General features: G+C 38.6%; 1 protein-coding gene across 1 annotated transcript; it reads left to right on the top strand.

Annotated features, from left to right (window-relative positions):
* The first annotated feature begins 27 nt into the window (after positions 1-27).
* On the top strand, positions 28-10,371 carry LOC140240763 (adenylate kinase isoenzyme 5-like). Its single transcript, XM_072320534.1, has 2 exons — positions 28-90; positions 10,043-10,371. Exons 1-2 carry the CDS (start codon positions 28-30, stop codon positions 10,295-10,297), a joined length of 318 nt encoding a protein of 105 aa, XP_072176635.1. The 3' UTR covers positions 10,298-10,371.
* Positions 10,372-16,390: the final 6,019 nt, after the last annotated feature.

Raw genomic sequence — 16,390 nt, 5'->3', positions numbered from 1 at the left:
ACTTGTGGAACCGACCGAGTACAAACCATGGGAGAGAAAGAGAGCTCAGAATCATACATTACTAGAAGAAGAATTCGACAACTCTTCCAGGTACAGTTTACAATTTGATTGCTGGCAAACCTCCAGTGTAGGGACCTAAAGGTGTATTGAGTTTCAGTGGTATCCAAATGTCGGTTTACCATTGCCCGCATGAGCATTATGATAGTGAGCTCTGGTATTGATGGTAATCTCTCCTTTGACAGCTTATTGTTACCTTGTATTCTGTGGGCCGTAGATATGGAGAGAAGGTTGTTCGGTACAGCCGAGTATTGATTTTTGGACATCGCTCCCAGATTTGCTTGCTATAGGTGCAGTTTGCTGTTTGCATTGTGTGTTGCTCAATGACCTCGTTCGTTCGATTTGTGTACGTCCTTAGCAAATACACACATTTTTCATGGAAACAATATCGCTTTGTGTCTGTCATTCGAAAAACAATCCACATAGGTCTACTGGGGGCAAACGTCTTCTTAAAAAGCGAAAAGTAGGATCCTGGTGACTGGCAATCAGCAGATATGGTACCGGGTATAAATAGTTATAAACTTGCGTTCTAAAAGCTTGTTTTGCGCCTTGGAGGAAGCGCAATGAACCCCAGGCGGCAAAATCTCACGTATCTTGCCGTTAGGCTGTACACTCAGTACCGTACTATGCTGCTATGGAAACGGATAGTCGAGCGACATGACAATTACTACATAGTATAATAGAGGGATGAAAAGTCGTAATTTTAATGATTATGACTGTGACTATAAATACAAATTACACTTAGCAGACTGCTTAAAATTTTTGATCCACTAGCTTACATGCAGCACCCCCGAAGTTTCAAGGAAGTCGATGTCATTATGAGATATGCAATTCATGGTGATCTTTTTTATCGTAAGGGTTGATATAAACAGTGGCGTATCTAGGGAAAACGGCGCCCGGGGCAAGCACGAAAATTGCGCCCCTAATTTCTGAAAAAGTGTTCAACCCCAACACCATCCCGGTAGGGACTTTAAACAAAGTCCACATGATGCTTTTTCAAGCACTTATAAAAGGGATCTTTTTGAGGGTGATTTAAATGTAATGAATTTTGATAGATTTTGGCGAGCGAGCGCAGCGAGCGAGCCGAAAATTTTCGTATTTCAGCTTACAAAACATGGAATTCTTGTCATTTTTTGCTTCCCAAATCTTACAATTCTAATCAAGATATAGTGACGGCCTTATAGATAACGATTTATACCAAAAAACTGAAGACTTTAAAAAAATACTCTAAATTAGTGAGGTGAAATTTGTATATGTCCTCGTCATCATCACGTATTGTTCTTATCTTTTTTTACATAAATTAGCGAGCGCAGCGAGCGAGCCGAAAATTTTTGTATTTCAGCTTACAAAACATGGAATTCTTATCATTTTTTGCTTATTAAATCTCACAATTATAGTGACGACCTTATAGATAACGATTTATACCAACAAACTGAGGACTTATACTCTAAATCAGTACGAGCGAGTGAGCCTAAATGTGTATATTTCTGATTCATCATTACGTTTTTTTTTTCTTATCTTTTTATTTTTTTTTGCGCCCCCCCCCCCCCCCGTATGTTCGAAACCGTTGGCGTCCTCTTTTGATCCAATCGGCGATCGCTTCAGAACGAATGAAATTGCAGTCGCTGCTCCGTGTAACATTAATTTTTTCCTACTAAATATTATCATTTTGTCCGCGTCATCGTCACGTTTTGTTCTTATCTTCTCTTTTTTTATACAAATTTTGGCGAGCGAGCGCAGCGAGCGAGCCGAAAATTGTTGTATTTCAGCTTACAAATCATGAAACTCTTGTCATTTTTTGCTTATTAAATCGTACAATAATAAGATATAGTGACGGCCTTATAGATAACGATTTATACCAACAAACTGAGGACTTGAAAAAATACTCTAAATTAGTACGAGCGAGTGAGCCGAAATTTGTATATTTCCGCGTCATCATTACGTTTTGTTGTTATCTTGTTTGATTCGGGTTTTTTGCGCCCCCCCCCCCCCCCCCGTATGTTCGAAACCGTTGGCGCCTTCTTTTGATCCAATTGGCGATCGCTTCAGAACGAAAGAAATTTCAGCCGCTGATGCTCCGTGAAACATTTTGCCTGCTAGATATAAAATGACATATGTGAACACAATAGACACTGTCATTTTGTCGTCATCACGTTTTGTTCTTACCTTCTTTTTTATATAAATTTTGGCGAGCGAGCGCAGCGAGCGAGCCAAAAATGTTTGTATTTCAGCTCACAGAACATGGAATTTTTGTGTGAACACAATAAACATTGTCATTTTGTCCGCGTCATCATCATGTTTTGTTTTTATCTTGTTTGATTTTGTTTTCTGCCCCCCCCCCCACCATTCTCCCTCCCCCCCCCCCCCCCCTTTCCGGGCGATTTTTTTTTTCCTTCTTCTTCTCCTTTTCTTTTTCTTCTTCTTCGTTTTTTTTTTCCTTTTTTTTTCTTCTTCTTCTTCGTTTTTTCCCCGTTTTTTGCGCCCCCAAGGAGTGGCGCCCGGGGCACGTGCCCCCCTTGCCCCCCCCCCCCCCCCCCCCTAGATACGCCACTGGATATAAACATGCATTTACTGAAAATTGACTGTGTTTATATTTCGTTGTGGCAAGTAGATGTTCAGATTTATTGGCTTACAAAATTAAAACAAGTCATAGATAGGCCTATACACTTTAATAATGATCGCATGACTTCGCTATAAAGTTACCCACAATAATGATATTTGGCAGAAGATGATATACTTGTACTTTTCTTTCATTTGGAAAAAAAAAAGATAAATGATGATTTTTTTTTAAATGAATCTACTTCTATATACATATACATTCATTTATCTGTGTAATCATATATTTCTTTTTACCTTCAATTCATCTTTTCATATATTGAATATGTCTATTGTCAATAACTTTTAACGTATATTATTTGCTTTAATATATTATCTACTTTATTCCCATATTATGTTTATTGCATGATATCTGTGTGTGTGTGTCACAGATTTTATCATAGGATTTTTGTCTTCTGTAACAAAATGTGAGAGATTTTTATTTCGTATTTTCGGAATAGGAGGAGGGTTTCAACAGTTAATAACAAATTTCACAGAGAGAAAGGGGCAACGACGAGATGAACAGAGGTTGAAAAAGATATAAATTAACGTAATACATAGTTTCCGTAGGAATGAAGGTTGAAAAAGCTGAATTGAATATCATTTTCATGTATTGGCTCTATGTGTAGTATACGGATGAATGTTGGTTATTGCTTCTGATTTCTGCGTCGGCATAATAGTAAGGACTTCATTCCAATACTTTGGGATTATAATATATTATATTCTTATGAATACCCATTGCGCTTTTGATCACTTGGATTTGCGATTATTATGAAGCCTATTATGTCACAGCGTTTCGAGTTTTATTTGTTGTTGTTTTTGTTTGTTTGTTTGGTTTTTGTTGGTTGTTGTTGTTTGTTTTTTGTTGTTTGTTTTGTTTTTGTTTTGTTTTGTTTTGTTTTTGTTTTTGTTTGGTTTTTTTTTTTTTTTTGTTGTTGTTTTTTTTTTTTTTGGGGGGGGGGGTAATCATCTCTGTTCTGAATGGCCTGCTTTGGAATACCACTACATGTATAGGCCCTACTAATATAGTGGACTCCTGTTAAAACAAGGTTCTCGGGACCCGGGTCGTTTTCTTTCGTTATTATCGAAATTTCGTAATAACCGAACATATAAACAATAAAAAGATATAAAACCTATAATGTTGCGGCTTGAATTTTTTTTTTTTTTTCGTTGTAACCGGAATTTCGTTATAACCGTGTTCGTTACGGGAGTGCACTGTATCAATATACTGTAGCTGGACACAGAAAAGTACAGAAGAGTCGGACGCAGCTCTAGTCCGATGATGTGCAACTTATAATCATGGACAAGCTATCATAGGTATAGTATTTTACAGTGACACACGAGATTACAACATTCTAGAAATTTTGGTGGTAGGCATTATGATCGTAATTGTACGATTTCATGTCGGGATGTATAATACGGATAGAAGTAGTGGTTAATAAACAGCAACTACATTCTACAGTATTAAAGATATATACCAACTACCAAGGTGTTGCAAAGAGTTATAATGGATCACAAATTAATCTAATATCATTCGCAACATATGCAATTTACTGTGAATGAAATAAGTCTCAAACGATGTTGTGGTATTCCTCTACGATTCTGTGACGATCGATAGCATCAATCTAGATACAATGTATACCGCCTCAGTTGTCATTTTCTTTAACACTGGTCCTTGGGTAGAGAGTGAACAGTTATTGCTGTCACATTGTCACTTAACAACCTACGATATACTTGGAAACTAAAAAAGGGGGATGCTTTGTAAGTTTGTAAGTCCATGGAGGTATCAACACTCACCAAGCATTGCAGCTTTTGACTCGCTAGTGCAGTCAAAATGTAGGCCTGTAATATCGTAACTTTGTGATAATTTTTGCGTTTGGTTGTCAGGCTATGTGGCCGTGAGCTTTGTGGTCAGCGACCGGCCTTGTTTGATTTATTGATTACCTGTCCAGTCGGAGAGCTGTGTAACCGTCTTCTAATGTAATCGCCCTGCTCCACATCGGACTGACATACACGTACGCATGTATACTGATACTGGGTATACCACACAAAAACACACAAAGTATGGTACCCTCAGATGATACAATTGGAATATGTTTGCTTATGAAAAAGTACTCGAGCGCATTACGTAATCGAGCCATAACAAGGCAGTCCGAAAGAGCAGGAAGAAACTACATGTACCTTGCAGAGAGCGATGTTTATCTTGATCCACACTCTTCACCAACACAACACACACATCAATTGACTGTACGCTCAGGTGTACCTTATGAAAAGGGGCATGTCATATTCTGTTATTTGAGATGGATAAGTGCAACTTCATATATCACGACACATCAAAGATATGTTGATATTGTACCTATACCATTTGACTTTGAATTTAGTTGGGGTGGCGAACAGAATAAGTGTTCACTTTAGCACGTACATCTAAAAAACGTTGCATGCCTAAGAACAGACTCGCATCCAACAGTATTGAGACGCCATTGTGATTATGATTTCAGTCTTTTTTCTCACATTATGTGACGTTTATAGAATTTTTTGTTTTCTTGCCCCGGAATTTTTACATTTGAATATACAGTATATACAGTCACCAAGTTTTAATCGAGGATAACAAGTAATTATTTCTGAGATGAGGCTAAAACGAGCGATCAATGGACATATAAAGTGCCGACGTCGGAAAAAAAATAAAAAAAAACTCGGCCTATTTTATTATCAAAGGTAAATTTGTTTTGCGTGGCGGTCATTGCAGTCAGTCAGACATAGCATTCTTTCACGATACCGATCAAAACTACAGCAACAAAGTTTTTGTGTGAGCTTCTTCACTTTGTCTCCCTCTACATTATTAAAGGGAAGATAAACCCCAAGAGCAATGTGGATTTAGTGAAAGCAGCAACATTAGTAGAACACATCAGTGAAAGTTTGAAGAAAATCGGACAATCGATGCAAAAGTTATGAATTTTTAAAGTTTTGGTGTTGGAACCGCTGGATGAGGAGACTACTAGAGGTTATGACGTATGAGTGGACAACAATACCAAGAAAATATAAAGAAAATTCTACAAAAATCCATTTTTCTTGAAAATTACAAATTCCATCAACTTGATATTGACATATGTTAAGGGTAGCAATTATTCCCCCTGCTTTCTGAAAGAGGTTGGTCCATTGCTCTTTCATGATTCTAGAAAAGTGAATTTTTGTTGAATTTCCTTTATATTTTCTTTGTATTGTTGTCCACTCATACGTCATATCCTCTAGTAGTCTCCTCATCCAGCGGTTCCAACAACAAAACTTTAAAAATTCATAACTTTTGCATCGATTGTCCGATTTTCCTCAAACTTTCACTGATGTGCTCTACTAATGTTGCTGCTTTCACTCAATCCACATTGCTCTTGGGGTTTATCTTCCCTTTAAATTTGTTAAGATCGCAACTGCTGACCTGTAAAACAAACATGTCGGAAAAAAGGAACCAGTGCGACTCGAATCTGCCATCTACTGCTACTGTCATTTACAAAACAAAGTTTTTGTGTCAAAGCTATTGAGGCATTGCTCGCGCAATACTTTAAAATCTTGAATTTCACTGTAATTCTTTGGTTTCTCGAAGCAGTTTCTTATAATTCGTGTGTGATTACAATGTTAATAATATGAGATCTTCTTTTGATAGTGTAGGAAACGCCTTTGTCCTGTATCAGATTAAGTGGTAAAGATACGAAGATAGAGAGAAATATAAGTATTATTATTATTTTCTGAGCGAGTGACTTTCAGCCGGCAGTATGATTTGTTGTCGAAAAAATGTACACAAATCGCGTTTCACGTAAAAAGAGGAACTTGAAAGTTCATCCATGCACTATTTGCAGCCTATCGGGATGAACGGGCCAATGACGTCAATGTATAATAACGCATGCAAGCAAAGTGACTGAGCAAAGATAATTCTCCACTGGTCGGCGAAAAACGTGGCTTATTGCACAGGTATTAGCAGACTGCAATATGCATTTCGCTGGGATGATTGACGATTTTTCACCTGTCATGTCTGTTTTGCTTGAAAATGTGCGTAGGGGCCTATATACGTAGAGCTGCAGATTTGTAGTTCCTATACTTTGCGAAGGAAGCGGTGAACTCGACCGACGGGAACTGCAGGCCGGCGCGTGAAGATGGAGACTTGGCCTTGGTGGGAGCCTTGCCAGATTTTCCTCGTTTAGACATGATTGGAGCCGGAGAGACTGATGCTACCGGAGTAGCATGCATAAATTTATAGTCTGTGTGAAATGTGACAAGAAAGCACAATGATTGGTATATATACGTCGACACTCTGCTCTGTATTCATACGCATTCTTAATCTTCAAAGGTGATTGGACGTTGATGAAGTTATACAATTACAGTAATCAACCATCCATGTGCAGTCCAGAATTTACGATATTTGCCCCGTAACATGTTGAACACAGTCCGGTGATTATATTAATTCATGATGCGCAAATTGTCGCAAAGTGGCTGTCATGCATCAACCATCAGTGAAAAATTTCGTTTCCTCATATCCCCATCAAAATTAGTGAAGTAATTCTGTGCATTCTTTAAATACTAGAAATTGGTGTGAGAACTCGAGGAGAGACAGCTTTCATTAGTGGACTTCTGCCATTGCCAAGTGCGATCAATTTTAGTACAATATTTTAGTATTCATCCGGGGTATACTGGGAAAAGAACTAAACGTACAACGTTTAATCTGTACTTGCTCTTTACAAGGAACTTAGTGCATGATGTACCATCACATAAATTGTTATTACTTCAAATTATCCTCTCTTTTTTCAGCATTAAATGTTCCTTTCTAGTAATCTACTGCCTATCAAACCACGCTGCCTCCTTCTTCAGGTTGATGTACTCTATGTAAGCTATGTACCTACGATTATAACATACAGATATTATACACCTCTGTGTGAAGCCACGTTGCCATGGTAGCGTAGCTTCAATGATGCGAAATTCATCGCATCATTCGTTCATCTCTTGCTGTGACATTTCCATTCAATTGTACAGAACCGAACTCGATGCCAATTTATTTTGTCAAAGAGTCTAAACGCGGGGAAGATATGATTTAAACGACTGCGAGACGATAAAGCTCAATAGTCTTGTGATGTTTTTTTTTTTTTTCTTCACTTCAGCACACAGGATTACAGCGTTGATACTACGGTTTAGATACCGTTTTAGATAAGAAGAAGAAATAGAAGAAGAAAAAAAAACTACACGCAATCAAGACAGGTTGTTGTTAATGAGTATCGAAGTAGATTCAAATGACATTTTGCGGTATTCAGATTATACCCTTGCCCGTATAATACCTTTTCAATTTCTTTCCTATAGCTTTTTATGGGAAAGAAATACCTTCGCGCCCAATATACTCGATCATCTGCATTTCAAAGTTAGTAATACATGACGTTGTGGAAGACACGTGAAGAGACAGCTAGGCGTGCATGGATAGAGTAAAGAAAGAAAGCAGAACAGAAAGAAAAAAGGAAAGAAAGAAATTTGGTGCATTCCCTCGATCTTCCTCATTTTTTTTTTATCCTGCACGGTCTACGTGCACCTAAACTTAGAGATCACAATGATATCGATTTCATGTTCTATTTCACTTATTTTGCTCTCATATCCAATTGATACACCCTGGCATTTCTTTTCCTTGTCACCCCCACCACCCCCACGCACCCCCCCCCCCCACACACACACACACGGATACACACACACATACACGCACACACACACACACACACACACACACACACACACACTGCAAAACGAGGGAAGCAAACATTAGAAAGGAATGTCAGTATAGTTTGCCCTTTGTTCCGTCATGTCTTTGAAAACGCGGAAACGACTTCTCCAAGACATTAGTATTGTTTGTTGTTGTCCACATTGCACGGACGCTCAGTTCGTTGCCATGGTGACATACGGCGTCTCACGACAAAGTGGTGATTAACGGTATCATTGCGCAGGTGTATGCATCATTTGACTACGATAAGTAATGATAGGGAAATTGCCGTCTTGTCGGTAAAATGGGAATGTAGTCATGACTGATTTTTTTTTTCCATTTGATATGGGAGTTACTCACTCTGTTGTCGATCATTTTCATTTTATGTCGGAAGTTTCTCTATACAGCAAACTGATCGAGTTGGATATTACAAGTGCAAAAAATGAGACTATACTTGATGAGATTATGATGTGATTTCCCATTAGGCCGATAGGTCTTGTGAATCTGCTGCTGGTTGTGTTTTGATTTGTTGTCTTACAATATCACATGAATAGAATAACAAATTCAGGAAAAAGTATAATAGGATGTATAGTTTTTTTATTTATACACGATCTTCCTTCTTCATGTTATGCAGACTCATGTATTTTGTTATGATAGCTGTTCACGAATGCTTTGCGTGAGGTATGGCTACAAACAGTTAATTTAAAAACAAGATGAAAACGTGTACCTTTTTCCGCCCTGAGCAATCAGAAATTCAATGATAAATGTTCTGCTTCAACAAATTAGATTTTTCTCCTTCTTTTGCAATGATTGCAAGTTATATCTAAAGCAGTGGCGTATCTTGGGGGGGGGGGGGGGGGCAAGGGGGGCACGTGGCCCGGGCGCCACTCCTTGGGGGCGCAAAAAGAAACGAAAAAAAAAAACGAAGAAGAAGAAGAAAGAAAAAAAGAAAAAAAAAAAACGAAGAAGAAGAAGAAAAAAAGAAAAGAAGAAGAAGAAGGAAAAAAAAAAAAACTCGCCGGGAAGGGGGGGAGGGAGAATGGTGGGGGGGGGGGGGGCAGAAAACCAAATCAAACAAGATAGAAACAAACCATGATGATGACGCGGACAAAATGACAATGTTTATTGTGTTCACACAAAAATTCCATGTTCTGTGAGCTGAAATACAAAAATTTTCTATCAAAATTCATTACAATTAAATCACCCTCAAAAAGATCCCTTTTAAGTGCTTGAAAAAGCATCATGTGGACCTTGTTTAAAGTCCCTACCGGGATGGGGCTGGGGTTGAACACTTTTTCAGAAATTAGGGGCGCAATTTTCGTGCTTGCCCCGGGCGCCGTTTTCCCTAGATACGCCACTGATCTAAAGGTAACCATACCAACAGCCTGAGTGAAATTATCTGTGATCAGTTGCTGTCATATTGAGAAAATATAAGTTGCATGTGTCAGTGTATGTTGTAATTATTCTATAACTTAATTGTTTTGTCGTAATTCTATAACTTAATTGTTTTGTCGTAATTCTATAACTTGTTTTGTGTCAAAATTCTGGAAGAATTACTCGTCTTAATCTAATTTTCCAGCAACAAGCCCAGCATAGATCATATTCAGAGTATTATATTCAAGTATAAATCATTAGATAATACTGTCCCTTTTTCTGATATCTTCGCAGAGTCTAATGGCGGGAATTTTGTACCACAAGCCAGATGACCACGTGGCGTTCTTAATGGCGTGCCTCCGCCGTCTTGAGGATGACCCGTTGGCTGCCCTCAACGTCCGCTGGAATACATTCATTGACCTCGAGACAGAAGGTCCCAATGGTTCCAGAGTCAGTCCAGGAGGGCCGTTGTGTGAAGGCGGACTGTCACCGGAAGAAATCAACCAACAACTCCAGACTTTCCTAACCGGAACTGGTTTCCTGTACTAACAACAAGAGACAGTTGGGAGAATTCTATTCGAGGAGTAGATTACTTCTATATTATAGCGATATCGCTAAAATCACAGCAGCACATTGGAGAAGAATAGATGTAGTCGAATGTAATGATGATACAGTGAGTCAGGAAGCCAAGCAGCATGACGTCCTATGAGCGGGACTTAGCTTGAAGTCTGTCACGCAACCATAACGCCGTTCTCGAGTGAACAAGACGTAATTTCTTCTGTTAGCAAACAAATCACATTCTGCTAATTGATGACTTTGCGGACCGAATCAAGCTCATATCACTAAGTCGGGAGTTATGTTACGGTGTATGAACTCGATTTGATAATCTGGATCTGAAGGAGGTCCGACAGGAACGTTTGTCTGTCTAGAAAGTACCTGGCATTCCATTGACGAGGATGATGTACATGTACAAAGGCTTTAACCACAGCATCTATATATGCCTTTCGATGTACTCGTCGAGTGGCCTATTGCACAAATTAATTGCAATGGTCACAATTTTGTGTCCGATTTCTCTCAACATTTTTACTCATTAGTTGACCCTACTGTCACTTCGCCCAAGCAAAACCCAGTTGTCCCCAGAGTGCATTTCCCTTCAGAGAGACATAAACTCAACATTGTCAAACGTCCTGATATTTATGTCAGTCATTTTTCCCATGAGCAACTCGATATTGTCTCTCGCAACGAGTCATGATAATCTTCAATACGAAAGTTAGAATATTACCCCATTACACATCGTGGTGGTACATCAGGGAGATACTTAAATCACATTTCATGCGACTCAATCACTTTTATGTGACGATCTACTTTGTGAAAAAGAAGAGATCCGATGGGCCAGTTTTTCCCCCCATATGCTCGCCGAAAATAAGAGTTGTCAGAGTTGATCGTAAGTTTAAGGTCAGTCTCTCGCTAGACCTGAGACACACACTGAAGTCACTGTGAAAAAAAAAAAACCTTTCTCTAGAAACCTGCTGGGATTCGAATCGTACAGTTCTCATAACTTGACTTTTTGCTTGATTATAACGGCGTGATGATATGGGATGTTTAGAGCCTTTTGTATTTGTATATTCGACAAGAGCACTAAATTCTTACGACTTTTTTTTTTCTGTACGAGTGTAAGTATTTTTAAGATTAAGGAGATCTCGCATCAGATATATAAATGTACCAGACTTGTTGCTAACTGTTATTCCAGTTTGATGTAAAGTAAGTCACGTTGTCATGGGTGCCAATCAAAATTTTGTAAGACAATCACAGATCTGTAATAGAATTGAGGTTTTGTGACAGATTTGATGAATAATGTAACGCTGCCTATGATATATGAAGGTCGGAAGTTGATGTGTCAGAGATTTGAGATGTTATACACTACATGTATATAGTAGGCAGCTGAGATGTGTGAACCACGATTGTAGCAGGATTGAATTCAGTTTCGTAATAGAATAGCAGCGTCGAAAGAAAATGTATAAAGTTGGAAAATGCTACTTAACCTTGCTGGAAAAGAAAGGAAATTATTTTAATAATTCTACTACATTGTTGTAGTTCGTTTGCAGATCTGCTAATCATTGGGCTGCGTGAAAAGAAGCAACGATCTGGTGAAAGGGTAAAGGAATCAATTTCAAAAAAACATATATCGTTTGGGTATATATTACTAATCTTTGTATACCTTGTGTTTTCTGTGTGTGTGTGTGTGTGCCACGTTGAATATTACTGAATGTGCATAAAGCCAATTATTGATTATTCATGAGGATGTGGTAAAACTCATGAGTACTTGTGAAGGCTTTTCTTATCTTCTTTTTGATGGTGTAATTGGGTCAGGATAATGAACGAATCTTTCATATTTTGCGTGCAATAAAGCGGCGAAATTTACATAGCCGCTTGACGGTTTATTTGTGCCGGATATTTACTCGATAGGCTAAATTTATTTGTTTTATGCTTGTATTGTTGTATGCGTAATATTGGAAAATAACCACAGTTATCGATTGCTCTTAAGGACATTCAACATTCCTACCACTTTTCTTGCTTGATACTACAACTTTTTTCAGCACTTTACATCTGGTTTTATCAAAGATCAACTCTCATGTACTATACATTCTCTACCCTACTAAAATGGGACAAGTGTATTCTTAGCGGTTGTTATGATATCTTATCGTAACATCGAGTTGATAACAAAATGAACGAATGTATGTGTATTACTTCTTAGCGGTTACTTCAATTTCTTATCGTAATATTGAGCTGATAACGAACATTTCTACTGCAACCATAGCCTGTATCATAGGCTGTCCATTCAACGATTCTTCTATTCGTAGAACTAATGTTTCCTGTCTACCGTGAATGGCTGAAGTAAATGATTTTGATGTTGTTTTTTTCTAAAGTGTGATGAAAGATTAGAATAAGATTTGTAAAATTAATGCCCCAGTCACATAGACATCCCGGATCACCCCGGACCACCCCGGATCTGATCCGGGGTGATCCGGGGGTGAGATCTGTGTTGACGCATTGGACATCCGTGGACATCCGTGAATGTCCGTGTAGATCCGAGGACATCCGGGAGGCCAACACGGCAACCTTAGGAGGTCAAAAACATCCGGCGTCATCCGGGGATTGCCGTGTTGGCAGAGCAATCCGGGGTGATCCGTGTGGCTGCCGTGTAGCTGCCGTGTAGATCCGTGTAGATGCCGTGTAGACGCCGCGCTCTTCCGGCCTTATCCGTGTAGCAGCCGTGTTGATACCGTGTGTACAGTCTTACCAACGTTCGTCGACACTCCAAACTATCCCGGATCTCCCCGGATCATCGTGTAAATCCTTGAGCATCCGTGTTTATATGTAACTGGGGCATTAGCGGTCTTCACGGGTTTGATTTCAACAAGTCTATGCATCTGTGACTGCGTATCCGTCCATTATCTTACCTTTTACACTTTTTCATCACAGTATACTAGTAATAAACGGTAATTTTGGTGTTTAGGCCTTTATGTGTGTGTTGTTATAGTTATATCAAATGTCCAGTGTAATCACTCACTTTGCCATGCAATTCCACCTTGCTTGTTACTGTGAAACAACTTAGTCGACAGGTCAGAATTTCCACTGGAATTAAAAAAAAAAAAAAAAAAATGAGCTGGATCATGTCTGTGCGTCTGTTCAATAATGTTCACCTGCCATTTGCGATCATGTGAATTGAGAATCCTGGAGTTTCAAGAATTCAGTTTCCAACCAGGACCTTGGTCAGTATGAACCCTTTTTGTACCATTGAGTTGAGTGTTCACAAATTACACACACATACCTATAATGGACAGGAAATTCATGTAGCATGCAGAGGGTTAATGGGTGATCTTATTATGTCAAATGGGTTAGTCAAACAATACCGGTTAGTGATTGGCTAAACACAGTCACGTGATGGAGGCGCATTGGTTATGTTCGCCCATGGCCAGAACATTTTTGTAATGTTCTCCCATGGGAAAACATTTTCACATAACAAATGACAAACGATACCAAACGATTGAACGATCATATTTTTCACGCAATCGATAGGATTTCCTATTCCATACAATGTGAAACGCTGGTGATTTGACTAACCCATGTAATGACTTGTAACAGATGGTGACTTTTGTTGTCGGGAACATGTACCAAACGTTCCACCCTCAGGGTTTGAAATGCTATTTCGGGAGGCTATAAGTCCCTCGACTTCGTCTCGGGACTTATAACCTCCCTCAATAGCATTTCAAACCCTTCGGGTGGAACAATCGGTATGTTCCCTCCCCCGCCAGTCATCATCTACATATAATGTTCAACACATCACACCTTCTCACCCCAATAATACACGAAAGACAATGATTATGTTATGCATGTATGTAATATACGCCATCATCCTCTTCTTCAGGCAAGATGACGTCATATCTATATGTGTTGCGAGCTCTGAGTAGGATATGCTTAGTAGAGAACATTGATTATGCTACTGCAGCCATGGGTACACTATCAGCTTGTGTTAGAGTGGTATGCATGGAAGCATTTAAAGGGATGGTACAGTATTGGTGGAGATGAGAATATGGCTTTTAACTTTTTGCGAGATACCAAGAAAACACTTATGATATAGTACAAAGCATACCATTTTAAGAGGAATTCAAAGTTTATTTGAGGAAAATCGGGTTTGGAATGACTGAAACATCCAAAAACAAAGTAAAACAAAACGATCGTAATAAAGTGTGGGTCCCACACTTTATTGGAATCGCTCTTTTTTTTTTTTCTTTTTTTTTGATATCTCAGCCATTTCAAACCCAATTTTCATCAAATAAACGTTGAATTCCTCATAGAATTACATGCTCTTTCATATTTCATAAGAGGTTTGTCATTATTTCACCAAAAAAAAAAAAAAAGAAAAATGGAAACCTGAAATTAGGTCTCAACCAAAACTGTACGAATTAACAGCATCAGATCACCGGAAATTTTCATACAGTTCACTATATAGGATAGATATACTGTTTGCATAATATGCAGCGTCTCAGAACTTTGAAGTCTCGGAATATCGGAATATCTAAGCAGATTCTAGTACACATGTACATTCATTGTTCAGTGAACATCCGTCTAGATTAACAATGATATAAAATCATAAGTCATCGTATAACTGTTTGCTAATTACCAAGAGTGTTTGAAAAACTTCTTATGACTACGATTGTGATACTTCGATATGCGTCAAGTTTACAGGAACACCGAGTGCCATTTCTTTTTCTCATTCAAAATTCGATTCCTATCGTTAATAAAGTACTTTTCTTTTGACACATTACTTTCTTTTCCTTCTTTCTGTACATCACTTTCGTTACTTTCGTAATTACTTTTTGATGTGTATGTAGTTGCATTTTCGAATGGTTGGTATTTTTTCGATCACTGATATAAAATAAAAGTTTAAAATTGCTCGCATTTAAACGATTTCGATACCATACACTAGCGGGTATGAATGTGGTAGACCATTTTTGTATTTGGGATGCAGGCTCTTTCTTTCCTTTTCCTAGACGGTTCTGTGAAAGACAAAAGACTCACATTTTCATGAAATTTCATCAGCGTGTGAGAAGGAAACCGATTTGAAAGGCAGTCTTTCACGCCTTGTTCATGGAAATGGCTTATAAGTCTTGCAAGTATCTCGAGACGGTCTTTGTTCTACTGTATCTCATCAACTTGTCAGGGAACATATTTTCGACTGCAAATCTCATTTCGCTTGATTACTTGTTGGAAGGAAAAGTATGGGGGAAGTGGCACTTTACATGTATAATGAAGACAATTATCGATGTTCAAGGATTTATGCAGCATACAAACTTCTGTCACTTAGAGCTCTATTTCTCATCTTCATTACTGCTTGATTATTCATAATACGGGTGTAAGAGAGGAAATTATATTTGAACATGAACACACACACACAACCTCACACTCACACGCCCATTAATATATATATATATATTACCAAAAAACAACAACCACAACTACACCTTATTCAGAGGTAGACCTAAGTGGTCACGTGCATGGTTACGAGTTATGCAGTATTATAGGCCCTACATTTAGCGTTTCGAGCTAAACAATCCAAGCAAGCTCGGCTGTAGATCATACTATACGAATTAATCTCGAACTAGGATGGGAAAGAAACCATAAAATTTCATTAACTTGATAAGCTAATTTTCTACAGCACAAGTACACGTACAATAGATAAGCCAAATTGCAGAGAAAGGTGAAATTAAACAGGTTGTATGCTCTTCTCGTAGGAGTTTAATTTCCCGTCATTAAATAAAAGATGGCATCTTCATTGTGTTGTGCGGTAACATAAAAACGAGATTCTATCATTGTTACACAAGTCGCCACCACCTGCTCTGCCTGGTACGTACACGATCCTCCGCAAATTGCACCACCTCCCACAGCCTATATACCATTCAATACCGATTTTCCCTGATTGAAGTTGCCTCTCCATTCAGCCATTCCTGAAAATCGATGACTGTTCAAAAGAGTTCGATGCGTTGCTGTGATCGAGCTGAAGTATCGCATTTATCTGCGTATCGATCGTCTGTTGGGCATATGTGTGAACGCTCTTCACTTCGAGACTTTAAAATCGCA

Source organism: Diadema setosum, chromosome 17, assembly GCF_964275005.1.
Source record: "Diadema setosum chromosome 17, eeDiaSeto1, whole genome shotgun sequence".
Lineage (NCBI taxonomy): Eukaryota > Metazoa > Echinodermata > Echinoidea > Diadematoida > Diadematidae > Diadema > Diadema setosum.
Note: the sequence above shows the minus strand (reverse complement) of the source record. Positions and strands in the feature narration are given on the sequence as shown.

Excerpts from the sequence above, each read along its gene's own strand:
- LOC140240763 (XM_072320534.1), top strand. The coding sequence starts at position 28 with ATGGGAGAGAAAGAGAGCTCAGAATCATACATTACTAGAAGAAGAATT. Across the intron at positions 91-10,042 it reads GAATTCGACAACTCTTCCAG|AGTCTAATGGCGGGAATTTT; the intron begins GTACAGTTTACA and ends ATATCTTCGCAG.